The following is a 26,907-nucleotide window of genomic DNA, read 5'->3' on the forward strand; positions in this document are numbered from 1 at the left end:
AAAGAGCAAAGGCTTGGGTCCTTAGGGTGGGTATATGCCGTGCTGAGGAAGGTGACACCCCCCCCACCCCCCACCCCCGTTTCAGAGCTGCGCCTGGTTTCACCGGACAGAGTTGGTGTTTGGAGCCCAGCCGCCCTCCCTCGGGCGCACGGCCTGCCTGTCGCATGTTTGTGTCTGCCTCGTCCCCTCCCCTGGTGCCTGTGTCTGCAGAAAAACAAGACCAGATGTGATTTGTTTTTTAAAATAAGATGATGACAACAACCACATGCAAAAAAAAGAAAAAAAAAAGAAAAAAAGAAAGAAAGAAAAAAAGAAAAAAAAAGAAAAAAAATTGGCATCGGATGAAACAGAAAAACAAAAACAAAAAAAAACTAAAGAAAGGAAAAAGCTGTAAAAAAAAAAAAATCTGGCATTTGTGGGGCCACTCCCCCGACCCAAGCTCCACATGTGTCTGTTCCGCTCCTGGCTTTGGGGACCCTCAGGGCGTGAATGTGCCCGTGCTGACCGTGTTAGTCTGTAGGTATCGCACACACCCCACACCTTGGGCGTCTGCATCCTCCCTCCCATGCATGGGCCCCACATGCTAACCTGGCTGTTGTGGCGTCAGGTGTCTTGGGAAGGGCTGGGGGCTGCCTCCTTCCCTGCTAGTTGTGCCTGAGAGTCGCTGCTGTCCCTGCTTCCCCCAACCCCCTCATCCTGTGAAGGGCTGGGTGGGCACTCCTCTAGCCAAGGACCGACCTTTGCCCCGCGGACTGTGTAGGAGAATCATCTCCTCAAGGTCGTCAGAGAAGAGAAGAACCCGGGCTTTCCACTCTGGTTCTTTGGGGAATGAGGTAATGGCCTCTTGCCTGGCAAGGGTTGGTTAAGCAGGAGTTCTGGCTGCAGTGCCTACCCAGCTAGCTATGAAGAGAGGACTAGGCCGGAGGATGCCTCCTTCCTGTTTGGGGCACTTGTCCCTACCCTGCCACCAGCAGCTGAGCAACAGTGGCCCACCCTTGGCCTGAGCAGTTCCTCTCTGTGAAGTTGGCAGTAGACCCTACAGAGGACCGAGGACATGAAATAACTGGACGGATGCCAGGAGCAGGCCAGGCTGCGTCTAGGGTGTTTGCCCACTGAGCTTGGAGTCTGGGTGCTCAAGACTTGGTCGGATGTTGCAGAAAGTGGTAAAGGGGGGGGGGGCCAGAAGATGGGTTTCAGGCTCCTGGACAATGCGGGTCCATACAGGTGTTTGATGAAGTAGGAGTGTTTTCCTAACCTGGGCCTAGAGAGCAGACGCTGGAGCGTTGAGCCAGCTAGGGGCACGGTGGAAAGTCAAAATTGGTTAGGGCTGTGTTTTGTGAGGCCCTTCCAGGTAGGCCAGGACACCGTGTAGAGAGAAGGCAGGCTAGGGGCAGAGATATATGGGTGTGGGGCCTGGATACCAGTGGGTAGAGAGAGGGTCCATTAGGATGGTGTGCCACCTCCAGGGCCCAGTGGTGCTCCTAGGTGCCGGCTGCCTGGGCTCGTCGTGGGTGGCCCTGGCCTTTGGTGATTAGAAAGAGGCAGCGAGGCAGGAAAGGTTGGGGAGTCAGGCTAGGGAGGCAGGTATGAGGCCGGGCTGGATGGGAGTTGGTCAGGAGTTTTGATTGCAGAGGTCCGTGGCTTCCACCCCAGTGCTGCCCACTTTAAATTCACATCATTTTCAACCAGGATTTTCTTTATCTTCTCTTACAAACGAAAGCCAAGGGAGGGGCGCGAAGTGGGGAGCGGGACACAGGATCCTAAACTCAGAGGGGGACTGTCCACCTACAGACACTCAGTGGATACCACCTTTCATCCACACTGTGCCCAGGACAGCTGTCCCCTACCCATGGACACAGGGTAAACACGTGCCAGGCTCCACTCGAGTGGCCCAAGGCCATGGAACAGTGGCAGGGCTTGCCACGGACAGTGTGAGGCCCTGTGGCCAGCCACCCTGGCATCCTGGGGTCTCCTTTCCTCCTCCTACCCACCTTGTTATCTCCACAAAGCTGCCTGTCTGGGATAATTTGGGGATCTTTTTTTTTCTGGGGGACAATTCTTTTGCATGACCCTCTGAAGAGCAGGTCGCTCACTCCTGCTCTGCTGGCTAGGTGTTCGCAGGTGGTGGCGTCGGCCGCTGGCCAGTGCTGCAGCGTGTCACTGCCTGCAGTACTGGCGACCCCCTCCCTCTTCTCTCTTTTTGCTGAGTTCTGTTGTCTTTTCTTTCTGAGCCTTGTAGGTGTACAAAAATTATTCTTATTTTGTTCTGTCTCGGGAAACTGCAAATAAAAAAAAAAAACCACAAATTAAAAAAAAAAAAAAGGACAAATTGCTTCCAATACAGCTGAGTGCTCTGTGCCGAGGCCCTGCGAATCCCATCCCACACAATACAATACGGAGCCATCTGCTCCCTACCCCAGACGTGGCTTAGGGGCCGCCCCTGATGGTGAGAGTGGAGGGATATGGGGCCCTAAGCCCCTTCGAGGGGATCAGTGGAGCACAGCCTTCTCTTCACCCCTTAGTGCCTCTAGCTCCACAGCTCTGTCCTTGCCTGTCATGCCAGTAAACCAAGGGTGGCCTCCAGCAAGGTGTCTGCTGCAGCAGGAAGAGCCCTTTCATGGCCTTCCTATTGGCTATGTTGACTGCTCTGGACATGGTCATGTGTTAAGTAACCCCCAAGCCAGCCCCCATGGGGTATGCAGGCATATAGCACAGGTCAGCATTCACATTAGGTAGCCACCAAGGGTGGGATCAAGAGGCTTTCACAGAGAGGCTCGATCTGGAGCTCAAGCCTGCGATCTTAACCAAGAACAAAGGGGACTCCAAGAGCCAGGATGCAAGACAGCCACAGCCATAGCCATGTGCTGAGTCTGTTCTGACAGCCAAGGCCATAGCCATGTGCTAACTCTCTGCTCTGGCTGCAAAGCAGAGGCCCCTCCCCGGGCTTTCCCCTGCATCTCCAGCCCGAGCCCAGGGCAAATCTTTCCTAGCAATCTGTGATAGGCCTGTCCTGTCTTCAAGGTCTGCTCAAGTCTCCAAAGATGTGCCCCTATATCCTCAGTCCTATCCACTGGGAGTAGGGAGACCCAAGGGGTCCAGAACTGACCAATACTCCCAATCACCTTCACTTTGAAAAGGAGGCCACTGATGGCTACCTCACAGTCTCTGTGGCGCCCACCGGGAGAGGTGCTCTCGGGTACATGGGCAAGCAGGCCGTAGGCAAGTCTCCGGAGCTAATACAAGAATGTAGGCCACAGCCACAGGTGCAGCGGCAGTGGGCCCTCTGTCTAGGGTTCCAGTCGCCTATCAGCTGTAATCGGAGGAGTGTTTCCAGGCCAGGCCTCCCTGAGACAGGCAGCGTGCTACGGAGCCTGAGCCTCTAGCATGCATTATTCCTGAAGCCTTCCTGTGGGTTTTGGACAGCACCGACACAGACAGGGTTTTCAGAGGCTTAGGCAGAGCTAACCACCTGGTACGGAGCTGAGCACGACAGGCTGGAGAGACACTGCTGAGGTACAGTCCACTCATCGTTTTTGGACAGTACTTTTAACAAAGCTCCTTAGGCATCTGTCACCCCAAGGCAGTTCAGGTTACTCTGAACACTACCTACCAGGTCCATGCACCAGGAAAAGGGGGCACACTTGATCCAGAGCTGCTAGCCCGGACCAGGCAGAGAGGATCTCGGACAGCAAGGCCAGGCTGCAAGACCTAGTTGACATGCTGAGAAAGAGGCTGCAGAGGCCTCAGACCACTAACTGCTACACACCAAGGACCACTTCAAATCAACCATACTCCAGACTTGACTATGCCCATGCCGACCCTCACAAGTTAGCAGTGCCTCGAGAGTAAGCCGCCCCCCCCACCTCACACCCTCAGCTTCCTGGACCTGGTGGTTTGGAGCCAGCCTGCATGGAGGGGAACCTCGGGAAGACAAAGCCGCCTGCCCCGGCTCTATTGCTAGAGGCAGCTCCCCCAGGTCCCAGCTGTCAGCTGTGCAGAGCTGGGCTAGGAGCTCCTCCACCTGCTTAACCTACCAGAAAGGGCTGAAGTTTATCCAGGACAGGATCCTAGTACCTGCAGGGACAAACTACCTGGTGTCTCCTCACCCACAGTGGTTGGGTTGGGGGGGCAGAGGTTTCCCTGAAGCTAAAAGTAAACACAGGACAGTACTAGAATTTCAAAAGACAACTTTATTTAGACAGAAACCTTGAAATAGAACATAGAGCAGTTAGGCATTATTAAAATACACTCTTGCCAAGTGATTTAACATTTGACTATGACGGGGGATGGGAACACACACTCATCCACTGCAGGGCATGTGAGACCGTGCAGACAGTGTATGTGGGCGAAGGCTCCCTTTTCCCATAAACTTCTACCTCCTCCCACCTCCACTCCTCCCCAGCACCCTCCAGAGCAACAGGAAAAGGAGGCAGCATCCCAGGCCTTGCATTCCACCTCAAGTGCAACAGACTGGATCTGCACTGTCCAGGGGCCGTGGTTTGGAGAGGTCGGTGGCAGCAGGAACATTACAGGGGCAGGCCACTCCAGGGGGTAGCCTGAGCCCTTTGGCTAGCATTATCTAGAGAAATAGGCAGGTACACCAACCAACGGGGACTTTGGAAGCGACAGTAGACATCGCCCTCCTTACAGGGGCACTCTGAGGGCAGCTCAGCAAACTCAGGACAGGGATCATCAGAGTGAGACAACTCTGGCTCCACACTCAGAGGCCAACATCCCAGCAGGGGCTTTTGGGGAAACGGGATCTCTCAGATACACTTTGTGCACAGCAGAACATGAAGAGGCGACGTGGGACCCAGCACATCCTGGGTCCACCATGTACGCTGTGCTGGCAGTGGGCACCAGCTCAGACCGACCCCGCTACATCCTCCACCCTGCAGCTGCCTCTGACTAGGAAGGGCTTGTAGGAGAGTTGGACAGACACAGGTGGGCACTGGCGATCTTTGGGCTGCTGGCACCTGACCTGGTACCTACAGGACTGACTTGTTCCAGCATGCAGGCCCCAGGCAGGTGCCAAAAAAAAGTCTTATAGGCACAGAGACAAATAAACCCAGCTTTGAGAGATGACGGTGCCCACTACTTTGATCTTGATGTTCAAAGTCCAGATTCAAGTCAAGGTGAGTGTGCCTCCACACTGGACAGCTGAAGACACCTGTGTCTGCTTCTTCCTCTCAAGATGGCAACTCCCAGCTGACCCTCCCAAGACCAGAAGAGCCCAAATGCAGTTTTCTGGCTGATAAAACCACAACATACACTTTGCCCATCTCACTCCATTCTGAGTTCCTCCCGCAGTCATCTTAAGAGTACTGGATGAAGGTACTTACAACGGGCCCTGCCCCTGGCAGATGCCAATCCTAGCAGACAGGCAAGCTAAACAGGTGAGCCCCAGTGACCACTGCCTTCTCCTGGCCATGGTGACTGTCTCTCAACCCCTACAGTGCAGAGGATAGAACCCTGGAGTGTTCAAACTCTGCCTAGCCCCGCCCCATCACCCGAGACCCCTCCCCCACCCCATTCACTGCAGAGTTAATATTGTTAATGCACAAATAAAATCTTAAGTCATACCAAGGATCAGGAGAAAGATTCCCTCCCATAGAGCCTTCCAGGGTTAGCTGAGAATACGCCCTTCAGCACCTATAAGAGCCACTTAGAGTTTATGGTTTCATTTTCCCAACATGACATCTTTGAGGACCTCAAATTCTTTGCCAAAGTCACAACCACATACATGAACTTCAATGTTCCCACCCTTAAATCATCCCTCCATTCCACTTGGGAACATCAAAATAAAAACTGCCAGTCTGCCTGGCTCTAGATCTCTTCTAGGACACCGCTTCGTCTCCAGGGGCTGTAGTTCTGATGTGACGTGACGATCCAGCGCCTGCCTCTGTGGGCTACGTCACATGATTGCACAGCATGAGTTTTGTTTCCGGGCCTTGAAAGGGGAGGAAAAAAAAAGAGGCTGAAGAGCACCAAGGAGGGCTGGAGGGTGTGGGGAATGGAGCTCCACTGAAACTGTCAGACAGAGTGGGATGGGCCTCCCGGCTGCAGAGGCCCTGCCCACAGTGACACTGCTCCCACTGCTAGTCTGGACTCCTTATGTTTTTTCACACCCCACTGATGTTTTCAATAAATTGATCAAAGTTCCTGCTATCAGACCACAAATAAGCAAAGGCAGCAGTCACGGACACTGGACTGGCTGAGTGCTTCAGCAGCGCTATCAGACTGCCCCGGCAGTCCTCCAGAGAGGAACCCTGGGTCCTGCTCATGCTTGCTGGGCACCTGTTCTTGCTTTCTGGTCCAAGGCCACCCTTCTAACCCAACCTGCTCATCTTCCTCCAATATGCAACTTAATGTAAACACGCACGGGCCGACTCATCTCTGCTACTGTCCCACAGTGAGCCAAGAACACAATGCTGGGGCTGAGGAGATGGCTTAGTGGTTAAGAACACTGGCTGTTCTTCTAGAGGACCTGAGTTCAATTCCCAGCACCCACATGGCAGCCCACAACCACCTGTAATTCCAGTTTCGGGAAATTCTGTATCCTCTTCTGGCCTCTGAGTACAACAGGCATTTATGTGGTACACACACATACATACATGCAGGCAAAATACCCATAAGCATTAAACAAAACAACACAATGTTCACAGTTGGAAATTTAGTTAATGTCTGGAGAGAAACAGGCGGTCAGCAGGAGGGATCCTGCCAATGAAGGGAGATGCATTAGAGAAGTAAGAACCACCGTAGAGAGGTGAGCTGCTGCCATCCTACGGACTTATGCCCAACCTCTCTGCCACCAGAGGAATCAGGAAAACCCTGCTGGCCAAAGCTGGAATCGATACAGGAAGCAGGTGCTGGGCCCGAAACCAGCCAGGCATAGCCTTAGTGAAGCAGCAGGATGCGTTGCTGTTCACTGGGGCTGAAGCACTTGCTTTAGGCTCCCATATCCCAAGGAGTGGCACCCAAACCGAATATTGGCAAAACAAAGGGCCAGGCCTAAAAAAGAGAGCCAGAGAAACAAGGTGCAGCAGCCCTGTGGGGGATTCCAGGAGCGCAGGCTACTCACAGTTTTATAGAAGGCTTTCGACTGTGTTCCCAGGACTTCTGATTTGGATACCAAGTCATCAAGCTTCTCGCCTCGTTCTAATAAAGACTCCATGGTGTTATGCTGGACAAAAGAGAGAAGAAAGCTCTCGGTTCTACACAGTAAGTGGCTGCTGCAGCGGGCCTTAGGGACGTGTAATGGCTAGAAGTCCTTCCTCTGGGCCCCTACCCAGGCAAACAAGCACTGGCGCCCAGTCCCAGAAGGTGCTCCAGTCAAGTAGGCAGCACAGGACCTGGTGGTTCTCAGTGTTTTTCCCGGCACAGATTGAGGTAAGCACTGCTCCAGGAAAGCTTACACAAAGCTCGCTATATTATACTTGTGTGCTGTGAGCACACGTGCAGAGCTTTCTATGCGAAGGGAGAGACACATACGAGTGCTGCATGAGTGCACTAGCACGGACAGTGGCTATCCAAACTCACATCCACCCAGAACCTCCGAATACAACCTTACTTGGAAACAAGGTCTTTGCAAGGCTCATCAGTTTAAAAAGTGATGATGTTGGTGTTCTGTTGATGTCATACAGTTTATGCCTATTTCTTAGCAGCCACAGGAAACTCATATAGTCAGAAAGCTGTGTCATCTGACTCAGGAGCCAAAGAGCTACCAAGCACTTGACATGAACCAAGTCCTAATATGTGCTTCAGGTACAAACACTTGATGTCAGAGACTCAGGCTCAGTATGCAAAACACTTATTAATAGGACTGGAAAGACAGCTCAGTGGTTAATAGCATTGGCACGCTTCCAAAAGACCTGGGTTCAATTCCCAGCACCCACAGAGCAGTTCACAATCCTCTCTAACTCCAGTCCCAGGGGATTCAATGCCTTCTTCTGGTGTCTGAGGGAACTGCACAAATATAGTGCACAGATGCAACATGCAGGCAAAATGCCCTTACATATAAAGTAAAAAATTATAAAAAGAAATACTGTATTAGTGACTTTTTTATACTAAAGACACGATGGAGAGCTATTTGGATATTCTCGATTAAGTAAGGAACTCTTAAATCTCAGTTACTTTCCCTTTGTCACTTAAAAATATAGCTCCTTCAAACTTCAGAATTACACACACAAGTCATAAATGCAATAGATTACATGCTTACAGAAAGCACCAAGACAGGAAGCCCCCGCCCTGAGGTGAGTGTTAGCCTGTCATCACCACAGTCTCTGCCTTGGGGAAATGGGAGCACAGAGATGGAAGCCCTCAGAGGAGCAGCCAGTGCCTGCGTCAGGACTAAGAGCGGCTCCCTCTCTCGCCCAGGCAGCCACTGCCAGGCCCTGGTACACGTGTGTAAGTGGAACCAGCTGAGGAACTAGCCGAACTGTCCCTCAGTCCTGCACACAGCTGAGCAATTCCTATAACATAAAAATATATTCCTAAGGCCAGGAATATAGCTCACTGGCAGAATGCTCATCTTGAAGGATGCACTAGGATGCAGCCTGGTCCCCTCCAAGTAGAGGGTGCTGAGAACTAAGAATGGGTATTCCCAGGACAGTGATGGGGCTGAGTGGCAATCACCAGCTCCTGGAGCATGCTGTGATGATCATTAAAATAAAAAAGCACTCTGTGTGTTTGGTCAGGAGCGTGCCCCTGTCCTTAGGCTCGCACATTGCTCTCCATCTTCCTGCTTACCAGAATGATTTTGGTCTCGTCCAATTCGGCTTGTACTTTGCTCATTGGGTCAGCTTCTCTGGGGTTCTAGGAAAGAATAAAAAAATCGAAGTCAAGACTAAGTAGCTACCTATAAACAACCCTGAACTAAGGAAGCAGAACCAATTCTCACAATAAAAAGGCCCAGAACACAGAACTCAAAAGCCTGCCGAGAGCTGGGCGTAGTGGCGCAGGCCTTTAATCCCAGCACTCAGGAGGCAGAGGCAGGTGGATCGCTGTGAGTTCGAGGCCAGCCTGGTCTACAAAGTGAGTCTAGGACACCCAAGGGTACACAGAGAAACCCTATGTTGAAAAACTTTAAAAAATTAAAAAAAAAAAAAAAGCCTACCTAGAGCTTGAGTTATATACGTCTGGAGGTATTTCTCTGAATTTTTCAAATTGACAGTTCACCTGTGCATCAGCCTTGACCTTTTCCAGATCACATAGCTTCTGGGCCCGTCTCTAGAGGACGTTTCGTGTGTGTGTGTGTGTGTGTGTGTGTGTGTGTGTGTATGTGTGTGTGTGTGTGTGTGTGTGTCTGTGTGTGTGTGTGTGTGTGTCTGTGTGTGTGTGTGTGTATGTTTTGTTTCCCCGAGACAGGGTTTCTCTGTGTAGCAGCCTTGGATGTCCAGGACTTGCTTTGTAGACCAGGCTGGCCTTGAACCCACAGAGATCATCTGCCTCTGCCTGGGATCACAGGCATGCACCAACGCACCTGGCTAAGATGACGTTACCTTAAACTCACCTGGTACCGACTAAGATGCCCATCCAGGGCTGTGTACTGGATTGTAGCAGGGGATCCTACTGGCCAGTCTATCCTATCGACTTGCTTGGAGAATTCATCTAGTACCTGCAAAACAAAGGAGAGCCAGCCTATCTCCCACCCCGCTCACCAGAGCTTCCCCAGCAGCACTCGTCCCACATAAGCCTCCAGGGCTCCCCAGGGTACAAGGACATCGCATGGCAAGGGAATAGTCTAGGTTCAAGTTCCTCTTTTCAAATGTTTACGATGAAAACATATGCTAAGTAGTCCAGAAGCAAAAGTGCTGTGTGCCCAGCACAGGGTAAACCTCATCTGGGGAATGATAAAGTGTCCTCATTTGACATTAGCCCTCTTGTTTTCCAAAGTAATTCTTCAAGAAAGTGAGCTTGCCGGGGGAATCCCAGCACTCAGGAAGTGGAGTTGGGTGGATCTCTGAGTTTTAGGCCAGCCTGACGTACAGAATAAATCCCAGGACATCCAGGAGTACACAGAAAAACCCTGTCTTGAAAAACAAAGAAATAAAAAGCAAGTCGGTCCTATAGACATGCCACAAGTGCTGCAGTGACGTGAGGGCAGGACACAGCAGCAGCTTCGGTCAGAGGGTGTAATTAGGACTCCCCGGGCACTGAACTCCATGGAGTGGGTAGAATTGTACGTGGTGCAACACACCTTTACTTCAGTACTCAGGAGACAGAGACAGGTGAAATTCTGAGTTTGAGGCCAACCTGGTCTACAGTATGAGTTCCAGGCCAGACAAGGACACACAGTAACACCCTGTCTCAAAAACAAACAAACTCAGCATGGCGTGGTGGTGCACGCCTTTAACTCCAGCACTCGGGAGGCAGAGACAGGCAGATCTCTGTGAGTTTGAGGCCAGCCTGGTCTACAAAATGAGTCCAGAACAGCCAAGGCTACACAGAGAGACCCTGTCTCGAAAAAACAAAACAAAACAAAAAAAACAAACAAAAAAACAAACAAGCTAACTCCATGAAGCCACTGACCGACCCCAAGGAAGAGGTTGCCTGCAGGAGTAATGGGAGGAGAAGAAGGACCCTTCAGGAGGAGCATGGGGAGAGGGCTGGGTGGCTCTAGTTCATGGAGAAGTAATGCAACCCAGTGGCAGGAACACAGGTCACATGAAGGACTGAAGGGCGGAGTCAGCCAAGGAGAAAATATAAACATAGGCAGAAACTCCAAATGTTTCCTGGTTTGGGTGGAGGTGATAACTGAAAATGTGGCCTCTGGGCACTGGCTCTACCATGCTTTACACTTGGCATCCCAGTCTAATGATACACTCACCTTCTCCAGCAAGGTAAAGGCCACTCTGGAAGGATATTCGCTGTCAGCAATGACCACACCTGCAAGACTGTCGCTCCGGACGTAGACATGGCAAAGATACTCTAAGGAGACAAGAGATCTCATGTGTGGCTACTGACGTGAGGGCTTCAGTCTGAAATCTGCCAATGCATCATAATTCTGGCTCCTGTTTTGTATTTCAAACAAAGCCACTCTGAAACTACTTTAAATTCAACTGCTCTGAGTGAGGTCTACCAGAGGTCATTACCACAGTTCTGGAAGGAGCTCTGACAAACACCCCAGATTCCCTGATACCCTGTAACAAGATCAAAATGAGCTGCCAGGGATGGAAAACACACCAGAGGTAATGTCCCCAGGAGCAATTCCAGATCTGCTTTTAGCTCAGGCCAGGTCTGTCTTGGCAATTTATGGCCCTCTGAGGCTCTGTGTTGCTCCTAAGTTGAGAGAACACCAGACAAGACAAGCTGCTTCTACTTTCTTAAAATAATCTCTTCAGAGTAGCTGGGAAGCAGGAAATTACCTCCCCGGGCTTCAATCTCTGTAATAAGAACATGGTTTAGCATACTTTAGCCTGTGGTGAATGGCTAGGAGGAACTGTCTAGAAAAAAACTAGCCACTCCTGGTTGAGGTCCTTAGTGTTATTGCACTAAAGCTGTCACATGATTAAAGGGTATGGTTTGCAGAAAGGCCCCTGCAAAATAATCAGAATCCACAGGATTGTTGATTTTCATCGCTTTGAAAAGACTCAGATATGACATGGCTAACCACACCCCCAAAATAAGAGAAACTAGGACGGGAGCTTACAGATAGCCCTTGTTTTAAGGGTCTGACCCAGAAGATTCCAATGTTAAACAGAGAAAAGACAAAAGAGGAAAGAGTGTAAGTCCCTGGGATCAGGGAGCAGAGATCAACAAGAAGGCAGAGGAGAGGAGATGAAGACTTGGCTGATTTTGCATACATCCCCAAATAAGAACCAAAATGGAGTCAGTTTCCATAGAAACTGAGAAGCTTGCCAGTGTGAGAATAGTGATAAAACTGCGAAGGGCAGACAGTGTGAGGGAGAAAGAACACTGATAGAGACACGTGTCCTTTTCACTTCTGTGTCAGCCACAGCACAGCTACTCTTCACAGAGAATACACAGTCAGTGTGGCTGACCTGAGACTACTGATTCAGGAACTCTATCCTGGGGCCACTGTTTATGTGAGGTTGTCTTTGTTTATGCCTGATGAAATTCACGTAACCTCAAAGTTATCTGTTAAATGTATGTGTCTAAAACAGTGCAAAACCTCACTTATGAAGCAGAGCAAAGATCTTGTTCGAGACAGAAATCAGACACACTTAAGGTCCACAGGACACAGAATCACCTCACAAGTGCTAGCTAGAAAACCTCTTTTGAAGCTCCTGCAACTCTGGTCGGAAAAGCAGCACAGGAAGGCTGCTGGTGGCCTGTCGGTCAGAGCCTAGGCTTCAGTGAGAGCAAACTGTATTAAATGCAGTTGCACAACGAGTGTTGTACAGTAAGCTTGGACTTCAACAGCAAGAGAGGGAACAGGGTAGCCAAAGAGCAGGGTTCTGGGAGCAATCATGTGGCACAGCAGGCAGCACCGTGTGCTAAGGTGTGACAGGCAGGCCAGCACTCCACAGCCTGTGAGCCTTCTTACCTTGTTCTTTGACAGAAGCTCTGCTGCCTTTTGACGAGCGTTCCACAATCAGTTGACTGGTAAAGGTCATGAATTCCTGAACACTAGGAAACACAGCACATATATTTATAACCTTCTTTCAGTCCGTCCATGTGTCCCCAACACAATGGAAAGTGACCTCCGAGGTTCTAAGGTAAGGAGACATTCATTACCTCTTGGTGGTATTATTTCCCTCCTAGCTTTAGAAACTGCAATAAACACAATGTACATGAGTGAGAATGCACACACCACCATTCATGCCGTATCTGTGCACCACCTAACCAGCCAGAACAACCCACTTCCGCACGTCTGGAAATCTTCTTTAGGCTCCAGTCAATTTAATATTTCGTTCAAACCATGATTTGGGGTCCAGTGAGATGGCTCTTTGGATAAAAGCACTGACTGTCAGGCCTGAAAACCTGAGTTTGATCCCTGGAACCCACACAGTGGAAGGAGAGTGATGGCTCCCACCAGTTTTTCTCTGACCCATAAACATCCCATGATGCGCTCACAGCTACACACAGAAAATAAAAATGGGATTTAAAAAAAAAAAAAGAGCCAACCTGCATGGGGCCTAGTGTCAAAGCAGAAAGCAGCTCCTGTATTAATTTCCAAGAAACGGGATAAACATACACTGCTCTTGAAAAACACGGGTGGCAAAAACTGTCAGACAGAAGCACACCAGTTAGTGCTGTGGCCACGGGACAGACCCTGGCTGGGAAAGAGCTAGCTCAGGTCTGTGGAGGGAGTGGAAAGGAAGAGCTTAGCTGAGGTAAAACGTGGGAATAGCTCATGGAAATGTGCTACAGAGGTTTGTCATGGGCCCACAGAGAGGTGTAGATCTGGGCAGAATGGGAGAATTTCAGGAGATGGCCCAGCCAGAGCACAGGTAAGAAACCTTCGACTGGAGATGCACAAGAACGGGCATCCACAGCCATCAGTACCGGGTTGTTTGGTTTTTGAGACAGGGTCTATGTAGCCCTGGCTGTGCTGGAACGCTTACATAGACCAAGCTGAGAGACCCAGCTGCCTCTGCCTCCCAAGTGCTAGGATCACTACGCCATATCTGGCAGTACAGGATTCTTAACTGCAATAAGTGAAGGCCTAACTGGGATTTCAAGTCTTACTACGTGTCAGGCAAATTACGGTGTTGACCTCAGTGTGATAGTTAAAACGAGTTAATATATGCAAAGCACTTGAAACCTTGCCTGGTACACAAGATACTACTATTATTATGAGGGAATGACATGGTGAAAGAAATCATAAAAAATATTCTTTCATTTTCTTTAAATCCTCAAGAAAGCTCTTGCAATAAAACTAAATAATGACATCGAGAGCATGGTTATAGTCATGTAATTAGGAAGAAGTCCAGTAACTGTGAGAGACTATCAGACTTCAGTAATCACAGCAACATCAAAGATAAAACGAGGGGGGGTCTCCCTCAACTGGAACATGTGTCTTTGTGTCACTGCTAGTCATGTGATACTTGCTAACGTAAGGATGCCAAAGAATCTCTGAGGAAAAAAAATAATCAAAAGATCCAGAGCCAAGCTGGCACCAAAGGTTCCATCAGAGAAAAGTAACGTCAAGCACAGACCAGAGGCCAGGGAGCACAAAGGAGAGGAGTAGGAAGAGCTAGCAGGAGCCAAAAGATGACATCATTTTACCTTCTGGAGAAATGCACCACAGGAAACTGTATGTTGGGTCCTTGGGTATGTGTCTATCCATGTGGGTACACATCTGTGTGCATGTGCACATGGAACGGGGCTGGTGTGCCAGTCATCATCTTCTGACTGTCATCATCTTGTCTGTACTTTTTTTTTTTTTTTTTTTTTTTTTTTTGGTGACTGTCTGGGATCACACTCAGGCCCTCACACAGCAGGCACTTTCCCGAATGAGCTCTTTCCCCAGCTCAAGCTACCTTCCAGCCCCTTGCGAACATTACTCACACAGCTACGGTGCCCATCAACAGATGGATGCAGAAGCAAAGCAATGCTCACATAAAAATAATGTATAGACTTTCAAAGGAAGAAAATGTTGATTTCTGCAGCACCACAGATGAACCTCGGGGCCATTCTGCTACGTAAAATCAGCCAAGACACAAAATGACAACTACCAGATGATTCCACTTGTAAGAAGTCTTTAGAACTGCCCAAACCAGAACTGAACCCAATAGGGCAGATGCCCCTAGACTTTGAAACAAGGTGACCACAGACCCTAGCCTGTTGGGTCCTTCTCCTTTTGTGTCTGAGTCAGGCTGCCCACTCCCAGAAAACTGGGTGTGGTAGCACTTACAATTAAAGCACTCCTGAAGCTTTTAAAAGGCTAGAAGCACTACAAATTCAATGGTTCCTTCCAAACTACCAGTGTGGACACTTTCTGATCACCAGGGCCCAAACACTAAGAAACAGAAAGAGTCTGATGTAGAGCTGTCCCCAGACACCCAATCCTTGAGGCATCGGTGACTTCAGTCATAAAAGGAATACCTTCTTACGTCTCTTACAGGATTGTTGGAAAGGGTTTTGACCAGCGACTCTCAAATGATGGGTCGAGGCCCCCTTTGGCAAACCTGTCTCCAAAAATATTTACATTACGATTCATAACAGTATCAAAATTATGGTTATGAAGTCGCGACGAAAATAACTTTACGATTGGGGTCTCCTCAACATGAGGATTAAAGGGTCGCAGCATTTGGAAGGTGAGAACCACTGGCTTCGACAAAATACAATGGTGGCTGTTAAGATACCAAAGGCTGGTTAGCTCCCTGGCGCGGGGTGGTCGTAGTCAACATCCTTATGGCTGAGTCTCGATATCCTAGCCTAGAACATTCGGGGATGTGCCTGGTAATGCGTACGATTTTTAACTGGTCGTCTAACCTTTCCACAACAGGGCAGTATTGTGGGATGGCAGAGCCCTTTACCAAGGATGCTGAGGACTCCTGGGGCACAGCCCGTGGCCTCCCGAGGCCGTCGCTTGGCTCCCCGCTTTGAGAGACTTGCCTCCCCGCCCCCGCCCCCGGATCCAAGCACGACTCCAGGCCTCCGGGGTCTAGCCACCAGGGCCCGGCCCACTCACCTGGACCTCTGGAAGAAACTGAAGGAAGACACATCGTACGCAGCTTTGAGCAGCACCGCTTTCGCTTCGCCTTTGTAAAGGACGCTGAGGCTGTACAGCTTCATGGTGCCGCACCTTCCGGGCCGCCGGCTGGACCCCCAGACCCGGCCGCAGTCCCTCTCAGAACAGCCGCGGCCGGCTGCTGACAGGGCCGCGCCGGCTTCTTCCTCCCTAGCTTGGGGTCCACTTCCGGTTCCGGTCGCGGGTTGCTCCCAACGCTCAGCGGAGGATGGATGGGAGACGGAGTACACGCTGGCGCGTGCGCGTGCGCGTGCGCGTCGTGCGTGCCTATAAGAGGAGGCACGCCCCCGCGTCGGCCCGGGTAGGCGCCAGAAGGCTCGGTCCTCCGCCTGCGTGGCAGTTCTTTGGCGTGTGTTCTCTTCCGGGCTGTCGCGTGGACCGTGGCTGGCGGTCCTAGTCAGTGCTATGCCGTACCGTCGCTTTTAGAATAGCAACCCGCACCTGTACTTTTCTGTAACAGCACCAGGCTAAGCAACCCTCTTCCCTGTGTATCCCAAGCACAGAGGACTGAAAGATATGTCTTCAATCCTTTCCATAGCAATAATAAACATTAAAAAACAAAAAAACAAAAAAAACCCACCAGCTTTGGCCAGGCCCTGACAAGGGCGCGCCTGTTGGACAAACCAGGTGGCCAGGGTCTGTCATTCCGGCTCTGTTCTGACACAGTGGCGAGACAGGCGGCGGCTGAAGACGATCAGCCAACGTTGTACAAAATGACCAAGAGGGCAGCGAGTGGGTGGGAAACCACCTTGCGGAAAGAGATTTGGATTTTTAAAAAACAAAAAAAAATTAGTAAGAGATGGAGCTTGAAATTCAAATGTGAACACTAAAAGGCTCAACAAACTGCCTCCCGGCCACTCCTTGGCACCTCTTCCTGCTCTTCTCTGGCTTTATCAGCTTCCCTTGGCCCGAGGAAATCTCATCTGGTCATATGCAAACTTCACACGCCAAGCTTGTTAATTTATTGCAAAAGAGACTTGTCTTCCACTCCATTTCCCCAGCTGTTACCCAACTTGAATTTAGCCCCGGTACTTCCACGCCACCAAAGTGAGGGTTCTCCCCCTCGCCATCTGTTAAACTTGAAAAATATCCTTTTTGTAGGCATGTTACTAAAAATGATAAAATGTCATATTTGGAGCCCTACTCGTTGCAGATGTTTAACAACAACCAAATGACCAAAACCAGAAAACAAAAGGTCATTATAGATTGAAGGTGCCCTCCAGGCTGTTGAAGCAAAGATTTAAAGGCAGGGTAAGATAAGAGCAAGGTCTATAGATTAGATAAAAGCATTGTATTTTTATTTCCAGCTTCCAGTCACTGCTCTGGCCATATAATTAGTGAACATTATGTGTACAGCTTAGTCTAGAAGAGTTCATATGCATATATACCTGCGTGTAGACATAGCTATGTGTAAATGTATATATATATTCATATTTATGTATACATGGATGTATATGAACATATTATACATGCATTATAACCTTATTAGGGATCACTAAAAAAGCAGCACTGATAGAATAAATATACATATATTAAAAGAAGGTTTATTAGATTGGCTTCAGGGTACTGCCTGCATAAGTAGTCCAGCAGTGTCTGTCTCACACTGGAGAAGCAGTAAATTTGCTATCAGCTCAGTCCACAGGACTCAGTCTGGTGCTGAAAGTCTGGAAGATTCCTGGGGAGAGTGGTCTTCAGCCTGCATTCGAATCTCTAAAAAGCTGGCTTTACTATTGATGAAGGAATGTCACAGTGACCAAGTAGCCATGAAGAGTGAGCACAAGCGAGTAAAAGGCAACGGTTCCCTCCCTACCCCGTTCTATGTGCACCACCACAGGAGGAGCCTGCTCCCTCCCCACCCCCTTCTCTGTGCATCACCACCTAGATTTAGGGTGGGTCTTCCTACTTCATTTAATCTGCTCAAGAAAAGCCCTGCCCGAGTGCCCAGCAGCTTGTATTCTGGTTGATTCTAGATACAGTCAAGTTCACAACCAAGGTTATTCGTCACAATGCCAAGAACCATGCAAACACAGTAAAGAAGACTTTAGGGATCCAGGTAAAGGGTGTCTAGGAGTTCCTGCACCATCCTGGAAATGCGGGGAGGGGAAAAAAACTTATACGGATGACCTGCTGAACCAGTAGGCACAGCACCGCTGCTGTGGGATGGGGTATCTCTTGGTGTCCAGTCTCCCCACGAGTCCTGAGATGCTGAAGACAAGCCCCTTCGCAGAGCAGGAGAGACAGCTCCGTGGGTAAAGGTGTCTACCACACAGGTCCATGACCCGAGTTTGAGCCTCATGACCCACATGGTGGAAGGAGAGACCCAAGTCTCACAAGCTGCCCCACCACCCCCTTTCTGGTTTTTCCAGACAAGGTGTCTCTGTATAACAATCCTAGCTGTCCTGGACTCACTTTGTAGGCCAGGCTGGCCTCGAACTCATGGAGATCTGCCTGCCTCAGCCTCTGCTTCCAGAGTGCTAGGACTAAAGGCATGCGCCACCATGCCCAGTGCAGTCTTTTTTTTCTTTTCTTTTCTTTTTCTTTTTCTTTTCTTTTCTTTTTTTCTTTTTTCTTTTTTTTTTCTTTTTTTTTTTTTTTTTGGACAAGTTGCCTTTTCACCTTCACATGCATACATGCACACAGTAACAGGCATGGCAGCCCCCTGTATATTTGTGCACATGCATGCATGCACACTAACACACAATAATAATACCTTAGATAATATATATTTATAATAAAATTTTTAGGATTTATTTTTTATGTGTGTGTTATTCCTGCATGTATGTGCAGGCACCACATGCATGTATGGTGCCCGTGGAGGTCGGAAGAGGGCATCCGATCACTACACGAGTTAACAGATGGTTATTAGCTGCTATGTAGATTCTGGGAACCAAACCCAGAACCTCTGCAAGAGCAGCTAGCTAGTGCTCTTAACCACCAAGTCATCTCTCTAGGGCCTAAGTTTTAAAAATCCCCTTTGCAAACATATTTTTAATAAAAGTTATCCATAACTAAAGGCCCAGGTCTTATGAATTTTCTTAGTGGATTCGGCAACCACCTACCTGCCTCTGAAGTTTTGTCTCACACAAAGTGCTTATCCCAGTTACACAGCAGAGCCCCTAAGGAATCAAGGCGACATCGAAAGGGATTACCTGTGTGGTCAGACTTCCATGAGACCGGTTAAAAGCGTTAGGTGTGTGAATATGTGTTTTAGCGCTAGAGATAGAACCCAGGGCCTCTTTCACACTAAGCAAGTCTCCTCCACTGAGCTGCATTGTGCCCTTTATGCACAGATTTGACAACCAATACAAGTCCTCAGCAGACCCTGACCATAGGAACATTATTGCCATAACCCATCATGGGATGCCCCAGTTTCCACTGGGCTCTCTAGGCAACAGGGAAGATAGACTGGTCTGTCACCAAATTTTATTTATGCCACTGGCTATGTCAGGACATGTAGGAGTTTTTGGAATTAGTGAAGTGGGGATTTTCAGACTGCCTTCCCTGCACAGGGCTTTCCCGAAGCTCTGTTTGCCTAGAGACAGCCTTTCCCATCTGAGGACTAGCTGTAACTGGCCAAATGCCAGAAATTTGAACCGGGCGTACATGGTCACTTAGGCAGCCTGCTCATCCCATCTGTGGTACCTGATGGCTGCAGGTCAGCACTACAGAAAGTGGAAAGGAAGCTCCAGAGTAAACAGAGGAGCAGGTAGGACAGCATTGCAGGGGTTACTCCTGCTCAGCTGCCTGCATGGACTTCCCTCAGCCTCAGTGCCTGTGAGCCCCACCAGAGAACAGGACTACACAGAGGAAAGGTGAGAAACGAGGTGAGCCCTCAGATGTCAGCACACCAAGCCAAGCCTGGCAGCACCCACAGCAACAATTGCAGAGGAAGAGCCCTCGCGAGGAAACTGTACCGTGGGGCTAAGGATGCCAGTGATGCTCATGGCCCTGCTGGTCCCATCCTGAGCTAGTCATAGAAGCCTCCACTGCTGCACCAGACTAGACCTCAACCCTCAACCGCACCAACACCGGCCACCCACAGGGCTCCTGCCTCACACCGTGCACGAACAGCTGCCCTAGGATTTGAGAGAGTAGTAGGAAGCGTTAGAAGGCTAGCCGGAACACGTGGGGGTGCCACCCGAATGCTGGGCACTCCAAACACAGTCACAGAAGGACTGATGGGTTTATCAAAGATGTGGTCTGAAAAGTTTGAGGGGAAAAATTTGCTGCGAGATTGTGTTTCGTAGAAATGATAAAGAAGCTTCACCCATAATAATTCAATAAGATGGCTGCCCAAACAAGACCAGAACAAGTACGGCGCCGACAGACATGCTTGCGTGGAAGGAGGAAATCTCACAGGGCCCCGCCCATGAACAGGGCTTTTTTTCTTTTCTTTTCTTTTCTTTTTTCCGAGACAGGGTCTCTCTGTGTAGCCTTGGCCGTCCTGGACTTGCTTTGTAGACCAGGCTAGCCTCGAACTCACAGCGATCCGCCGGCCTCTGCCTCCCGAGTGCTGGGATTAAAAGTGTGCGCCACCACGCCTGGCGAACAAAGACTTCTAAGGGGCACCAGGAGCAGGAAAAATATTATTCTCCTTTTATGAGCCTCCTTATTGGTTATCCAGGACCAAGTGGTCAGCCTTGAAACCATATTCACAAAGTAATACTAAGCAGAGTGTTTGTATAGTTAGGTTGTAGTTATACATTTATACATTAATTTACCCATAAATATGTAATAATAACAATTTTTTAAAAGGCGATGGCTTAAAGAGAGAGAGCAAAGTGAAGATGGTGGCATGGAGGGAGTTGAGGAGAAGGGCGGGGAGGGGAAGATGATGTCAATATCTTTCTATTTCAAAAAATAAATGAAATATTAGAATAAAATGTGAAAGAACTTTTTTTTTTTTTTTAGTTTTACAACTTGGGAGTGGAAAAGGCTGTCTTTAGCAAAAACATTAATTCTCCAGATAAGAAGAGATTGGAGCCCATGAAAGTGGATACTTCTATATGATGCAAGATGCTGTTAGTCAAGTTGTAATTTTTAGCAGCAAACTGTGAAATACAGAAGACTTGGCAAACAAAAGATTGCTAGATATTTTAGATGAGATGTTAAAACGGTTCCTATAATTGATAGGGAGTGAACAGTCCAATAGTAATCTAGTGATTGAACAAATAATCCTTAAAAGAAGAAATCCAGAAGAGGGGTGTGTGTGTGTGTGTGTGTGTGTGTCTGTGTGTGTGTGTGTGTGTGTGTGTGTCTGTGTGTGTGTGTGTGTGTGTGTCTGTGTGTGTGTCTGTGTGTGTGTGTGTGTCTGTGTGTTTGTGTCTGTGTGTGTGTGTCTGTGTGTGTGTGTCTGTGTGTGTGTGTCTGTGTGTGTGTGTCTCTGTGTGTGTGTGTGTGTGTCTGTGCGCACATGCACACGTGTTTAAAACAGATGAGACACCTGAATGGACATGCCATTTTAAAACCCATTCTTTTGTACACTGATTATATATGCTGATAAACACTTTTCAAAGAAGAAGGGCTGGAGAGATGGCTCAGAGGTTAAGAGCGCTGTCTGCTCTTCCAGAGGTCCTGGGTTCAATTCCCAGCAACCACATGGTGGCTCACAACCATCTGTAATGAGATCTAATGCCCTCTTCTGGTGTGCAGGTGTACATGCAATAGAACATTGTACATAATAAATAATTTTTAAAAAAGACAAAGAAGAAGCACTGGGGCTAGAGAAATGGCTCAGGGGTTAAGGAGTACACGCTGCTCTTCCAGAGGCCGAGTTCAGTTCCCAGCACCCATGTCAGGCAGCTCACAGCTGCCTGGGACTCCAGCTCTGGGGATCTGATACGTCTGACCTTCATAGGCACCAGCCCTCATTGTACAAACACACACATAGTTAGAGAGAGAGAGAGAGAGAGAGAGAGAGGGAGGGAGGGAGGGAGGGAACACAATGATCAATAGGCATATGAGAAGACAGCGCTTCACAGTTCAAACAGCAATGAGAAGACAGACAGAGACAAACCATAAGGATTTATTATCTCAGTTATTGCCTACAGTGGAGCCAAACTCATAATGTTGGCAGAAGCATTAATAGATTGGCCAATCTCCTTGAAAATGGCATGTGGGTCCTGTCTGCCAAAAATATAAGATGCATACACCTCTGAGCCAGGGCTTTGCTTCTACAAACCATCAGTGAGAAACACTCATACATATTTGCTCAGGCAAAATAGCAAGATTTCTATCGCGGTCTTCCGGGAAACTGAAAAACTGCAACTGGCAGCCGAAGTTGACTTCAAGATACAGTACAGAAAGATCTGCCTACCGTTCTTTTCACCCCACTGTTGAGTTTCCGAACAGTAGTCGGGGCTTGGTAGGCACCCCCAGTCAATAAAATAGCCACTGGCCACAAGGACTGCTTGAAAAAGTCCATCTCTGGTTGAGAAGGGCTGCGTGAACTGCACATGAGACCTCAGAGTTCTAGGTGAGAGACCCTGCCTTTTGTAGAGACCACTGCCCCTGACTGAACTCTCAGCCAGCACCCTGACCTCCAGTTCCGTCAACTAGGCGTTCCTACTGTAGAGGCCAGCTTCCCTAGGGCACTTGGCCTCTGATGATGAGAGAAGAATTATATATACCCTGGTTTGGGCTTCCAGGTCTGGCAATAGAAACACACACAGTCCCGAGGGCCGCTGTTTCATAGTTTAGAATAGAAGAAAGAGAAAAAAGGAAAAGCAACAAGAAACTCCTTAGCAGAGCCCAGTGCACATGGCCAGGCTGGCGGCCAAGATGCCTTTTCTTTTAATTCTCAGACACAGAGGCCCCTCCAAGGGGCCCACCAAGGCACTTGACCTGGGATCTAAGCAGGTGGTAACATCCACCAGGCTGGCAGTCACTGTGGCGACAGGGTGACATAGTGGTCACCATGGTGATGGGACTAGAGAGGCCTTTGGCCATCAGTCCCAGTTTTCTGCATGGTAGCTCTAATGACAGAATGGTCACCATAGAAACCACGGGCCCTCTCAGGAGCACAGAGGCCCTGGCAGGAGAAATCTACTCCACACCTGGTGAACAGAGCATGCTTGGAACAGAAGGGTCAACTGTGACTGAGCCCAGAGAAGAAAACTGGGTGTGAGGGACCGAGTTACCTGTTGCCTCGTTATTCAAATGCCATCCCCAAGCTTCTGGGAGGCGGAGGGGGCAGAGCTTTCCTGCTGGGACTGTCTAGAGGCCACCAGTTCCTAACAGCTCAGCATCGCTGGAAGAAAGTCAGTCAACACTGAGGACGGTTTTTCCCTGGGACCACGTGGCTCCTCCCGGAGAAGGCTGGGCCTGAGGAGGCCTTGCTGAGGAAGGGCCTGAGGAGGCCTTGCTGGGGAAGGGTCCTGAGAGAACAATGAAAAGGAGGAAACTGTGACTTCAACCAGCCTGAGGTGGACCGCATTCTCGGAGGCCCGGCCTGGTGCTGGCTGTGACTCTGTGGGAGAAGCCTGGGCTGTTTGCTTTGGAAATCTGGTGGGGAAACACTGAGGGAGTCCCAGCTCACCCGGGCTGGCGGCTGGCTGCACGGAGGCTGGATGACAGAGCCAAGATGGAGGCCACCAAGAAGGTAAAGGTATCTAGCTCATCAGGCACTGTAGAAGCATCTGTTGGCATGTCCCTGACCCTCACAGGGCCTGCACCTCAGAATTTGCTTTTATGTATAGGATCTTTAAGAAAGATGTGTCTGGGGCCCTTGTGGGGCAGAAAGATCTCTGCTTCCTAGACTGGCATTGTGATCCTGGATTGGAGCTGCTCGGGGGTCTAGGAAGCCATCTGCTGAGAGACCCTCAAGTTGCGGGGGGGGCATCAGAGATCCTATTGGGGTGTTTGGGTGCCTGAAGTATTAGTGTGGCGAACCTACTGCCTGATTTTGAGGTTGTACTGAACACTCAAAATAAGTCAAAGGCCTCTTCCTCTTCCTGCTTTTCCTCTTCCCCCTCCTCTGTTTCCTCCTCTTCCTTCTCTTTGCAGGAAGCACTTCACAAGGGGGCCTGAGGGCTGCTGTTCCATGATGAGAAACATAGGGCAGCCCCCCTCTTCCCAACAACAGAGAGTTCCAGATGTAGTCAGTGCTGGCCCCGAGCAGGGAGCAGGGGAGGAGGTGAGGACTGCGTATTTGCTGTGAACCGTGAACACAGAGCACACTTACTTCTCCCAGTCCGGAGGGAGCAGGATTCAGTGACTTCAGGCACATTTGTCTCCTGGCTTCTCTCCTCTTTGTGTGAAGTGGCAAGGTCAGCATAAACACCCCCCAGCCTGCTCCTGGCAGACGTAATGAATGATGTTAGGAGAAAAACAGCCAGAGCAGCCAGCCTGAGTGAGAGAGCCCCACACGACGCAAGTGGTGACAGGACAGGACCCCCAACCAAGTCCCACATGTGCCTGCCACTGATGCTTTGGTTTAGTTAAGAAATACCAAACAAAGGGGTCACTTCATAACACTTGGGGGGTGGGGAGTGGGGGTGGGGGGGAAGGACGCTGGTGTCTTTGGCACAAGGTGGCTGGAGACCCTAAAGGGTGAACGAATGGGTTGGACAGTTGGTGATTTCTCCAGACTGGGAAAGAAACTATGCAGTGTCCGCATATGTGTTCCCCGGCTTCCGGTAGGCAACGAGTCACTGCAAGAAAGGTGTGACGCCCGTTTGAAGTCTGGACCTTGCCCGCTAGAAGGGAGATGGGCTTTTTCTTACACACGTCTGGATGCCTTCCTGTTTAATTTCTACCCCCTCCTCCTTAGAGAACTACAGGGTCAACTCTCCTTGTAAACGGCTGTCCATGCCCTGGCTTCCCAGGGCTCCTTTAGGGACTCCCAAGAGTCTCTAAAGCACACACGTGGGTGCATTTGCCTATTTCCGGTGTGTGCTTAGGGGTCCCTGGCTTGACCAAGCTACACACAGGTAGACTCTCGGTAGCTAATGTAGCAAGAAGCTGCCAGCAGGACTGGAATCAGAAGGCGTTAGCTAAGCTACCCCGTTTCTCCCAGACCCAGCAACTTCCTAATTCCTGTTCTTATCCCCTTAGGCTGTGCCTATCTAAACCTCTGGTTCCCTGTAGTTCCAGCTACTGACTTGCGACATCTGGGTCCTGCCAGAAGGAGTCTTCCCCAGGCACGAGCCAGATCTGGATCTCTCTCTCACTCCCCAGTAATGAGTCTGTCCCTGAGGGGAGGTCTAGACCTCAGTGGGCGGACAGGCCAGGCTGAGTCCAGAGGCTGTCGCTTGGCCTCTTTGGGCCTATGAGTGATCACTAATTAATTAGAACAGTGATGTTTGCCTCCAGCAGCTGCTGAGAGGAGAAAGGAGAGCTGCCCATCAGAACGGTCAGGTGCAGGGCTGATAGCCTCACTGGGGAGCTGGGGAGACAGGTAGGCACTGAGCTTACCAACCTGCAGCTCCCACCCTGTGTAATGGGAGTCTCCTGCTGCCACCAGGACAGACTGTCACAAGTATAAGGGCTCAAAACTGTACACACTTGCTATGTTCTGGAGTCTAAAATGGGTCCCCTGGGATTAAAATAAAGGTGCCTTTTGGGCACCATAGAAGAAGGCATTTCCTTCCCCCTTCAAGCTTCTACAGGCCAGCCAAACTCCTGGCCTTCCCCCATCCTTTGTTCCATTTTCAAGGGTGGGACCTCCGTCTCTCTCACCTACGCTTCCACCATCACACGATCTCTCCCCCTCCTGCCCCCTTGTGATAACACTGGTCCAAACAGATAGTCTGGCATCAACTCATCTCAAGTCACTAACCAAGTGACATCTTCCAAGTCTCTCTTAGCACCTAAAATGACATAGTCATTTAGGTCCCGAGAGTTGGGACATCTGTAGGAAACCATGACTCCACCTCTGATGCCATCCTGTCTCCCACCTTAAGACCCTCCCACAACCACGAGCCCTTCCTTGCCTCTCCCCACAGTCCCATTAGCCTTATCCTTTATTATCTCAAAATGGATTTGAGAACATTCTCTTGCCAGCGACAAGTACAGTCCGGGCCACACCCTCTTTGGCACTTTCACTTTATGGTTTATCTGTGGCCATATTTACCTGTGGCCAAAATATTGTGAAGAAACTCCACAAATAAGCCAACAATGATTTTTACTTCTGGCTTTTAATTAGGTGCGTACATAGATCTGTGTCAGGGAATGTGCACATGTGAGTCCAAATGCCCTCAGAGGCTAGAAGACAGCCTTGGATCCACTGGAGCCGGAGTTACAGGTGGTTGTGAGCCATCTGACGTGGGCGCTGGGAACCGAACTCTGGTCCTTTGCAAGAGCAGTACACACTCTTAAGTGCTATCTCGCCAGCCCAAAAGAATGAGTTTAAAATTGTGTGTTGTTCTGTGTAGTGTATGAAAGCTCTCACGCTCTTTTTTGTTTTTTTTTTTTTTTGTCAAATCATACTTTTGTCAAGCGTATCCACTATTTACTGTATATAAAATAAAAATTGGGCAGGTGTTTACTACCTGCCCAATAGTCATTTAGAAGTCCGCTATCAGATTTATTGACAAATGTCTCAGACTTCGGTTCAAGTAACATTTGGGCGGTAGCATGACTCCTCCATGAGGCCTAGTGTCAGTCACTCACTCCATCTCATGACCCAGGTATTGCATGACCCCCTCCTCACAGGAGAAAGGCAACTACAGTAGAGCAGTGTATTTCTAAAGAACATTTGTCATGGAGTATTATTATATCATTGTTTTGTTATTAGCTACTACTGCTAACATCTTACATGCCAAATTTATCAATCATACTTCATCATAGAAGAAACAGATATGTATATATATATATATATATATATGTGTGTGTGTGTGTGTATATATGTATGTATGTATGTATGTATGTATGTATGTATATATATATGTTCTCTGTCTCCCAAGTCTTCATGCATCCACCCAGGATCTTGAAATACATCCCCTCAAGGATAAGAAAAGCTTACTTTACACATAGAATTTTAATTAAATTCTTACATTTAAATATAAAGTAACCACATGGGGGGGCAGCATCGAGGAGGATAAAGGGGCACGGTGGGCTGTGCTCAGACATGGCCAAGGTCACATCCTTTCATACTAAACCCTCCTGCATGGGCCAGGGAGCCATGGGGCCAGGTGTGTGAGAGGAGGGAGCCCCTGATATGGATGCCTTTAGTGTGCTGCGAATGAGATACACACCCTCAGCCTTCCTGAGCAGCCTGCACAGGGAAGGCTCAACAGGAGGGAATA

The 26,907-nt window shown here is 49.3% G+C and overlaps 3 protein-coding genes across 10 annotated transcripts in view; 2 read left to right on the top strand and 1 right to left on the bottom strand.

Moving 5' to 3' along the window:
* Nucleotides 1–1,147, top strand: part of CAMK2B (calcium/calmodulin dependent protein kinase II beta) — a 95,754-nt gene extending 94,607 nt beyond the window's left edge. For all 8 annotated transcript variants that reach the window (XM_084798537.1, XM_084798536.1, XM_084798535.1 and 5 more), the window contains one exon: nucleotides 86–1,147. The gene's annotated coding sequence lies outside the window, so the exon portion shown is untranslated. The remainder of the gene's footprint in view (nucleotides 1–85) is intronic.
* A 3,023-nt stretch (nucleotides 1,148–4,170) lies between these two features.
* YKT6 (YKT6 v-SNARE homolog) lies at nucleotides 4,171–15,852 on the bottom strand. Its single transcript, XM_084798542.1, has 7 exons — nucleotides 15,602–15,852; nucleotides 12,509–12,591; nucleotides 10,829–10,929; nucleotides 9,512–9,616; nucleotides 8,749–8,814; nucleotides 7,082–7,183; nucleotides 4,171–5,950 (listed from the first exon to the last, which is right to left on the bottom strand). The coding sequence occupies exons 1-7, from the start codon at nucleotides 15,703–15,705 to the stop codon at nucleotides 5,915–5,917; spliced, it is 597 nt and encodes a 198-aa protein (XP_084654668.1). The 5' UTR covers nucleotides 15,706–15,852; the 3' UTR covers nucleotides 4,171–5,914.
* A 6,488-nt stretch (nucleotides 15,853–22,340) lies between these two features.
* The window catches only part of GCK (glucokinase), a 40,406-nt gene continuing 35,839 nt past the window's right edge, over nucleotides 22,341–26,907 (top strand). Inside the window, exon 1 of the mRNA XM_084798735.1 lies at nucleotides 22,341–23,261. Coding sequence (XP_084654861.1) covers nucleotides 23,244–23,261 — 18 coding nt within the window. The 5' untranslated portion in view covers nucleotides 22,341–23,243. The remainder of the gene's footprint in view (nucleotides 23,262–26,907) is intronic.

The sequence above is a fragment of the Acomys minous genome, assembly GCF_964271855.1.
Source record: "Acomys minous genome assembly, chromosome: 10".
In the NCBI taxonomy this organism is placed as follows: domain Eukaryota; kingdom Metazoa; phylum Chordata; class Mammalia; order Rodentia; family Muridae; genus Acomys; species Acomys minous.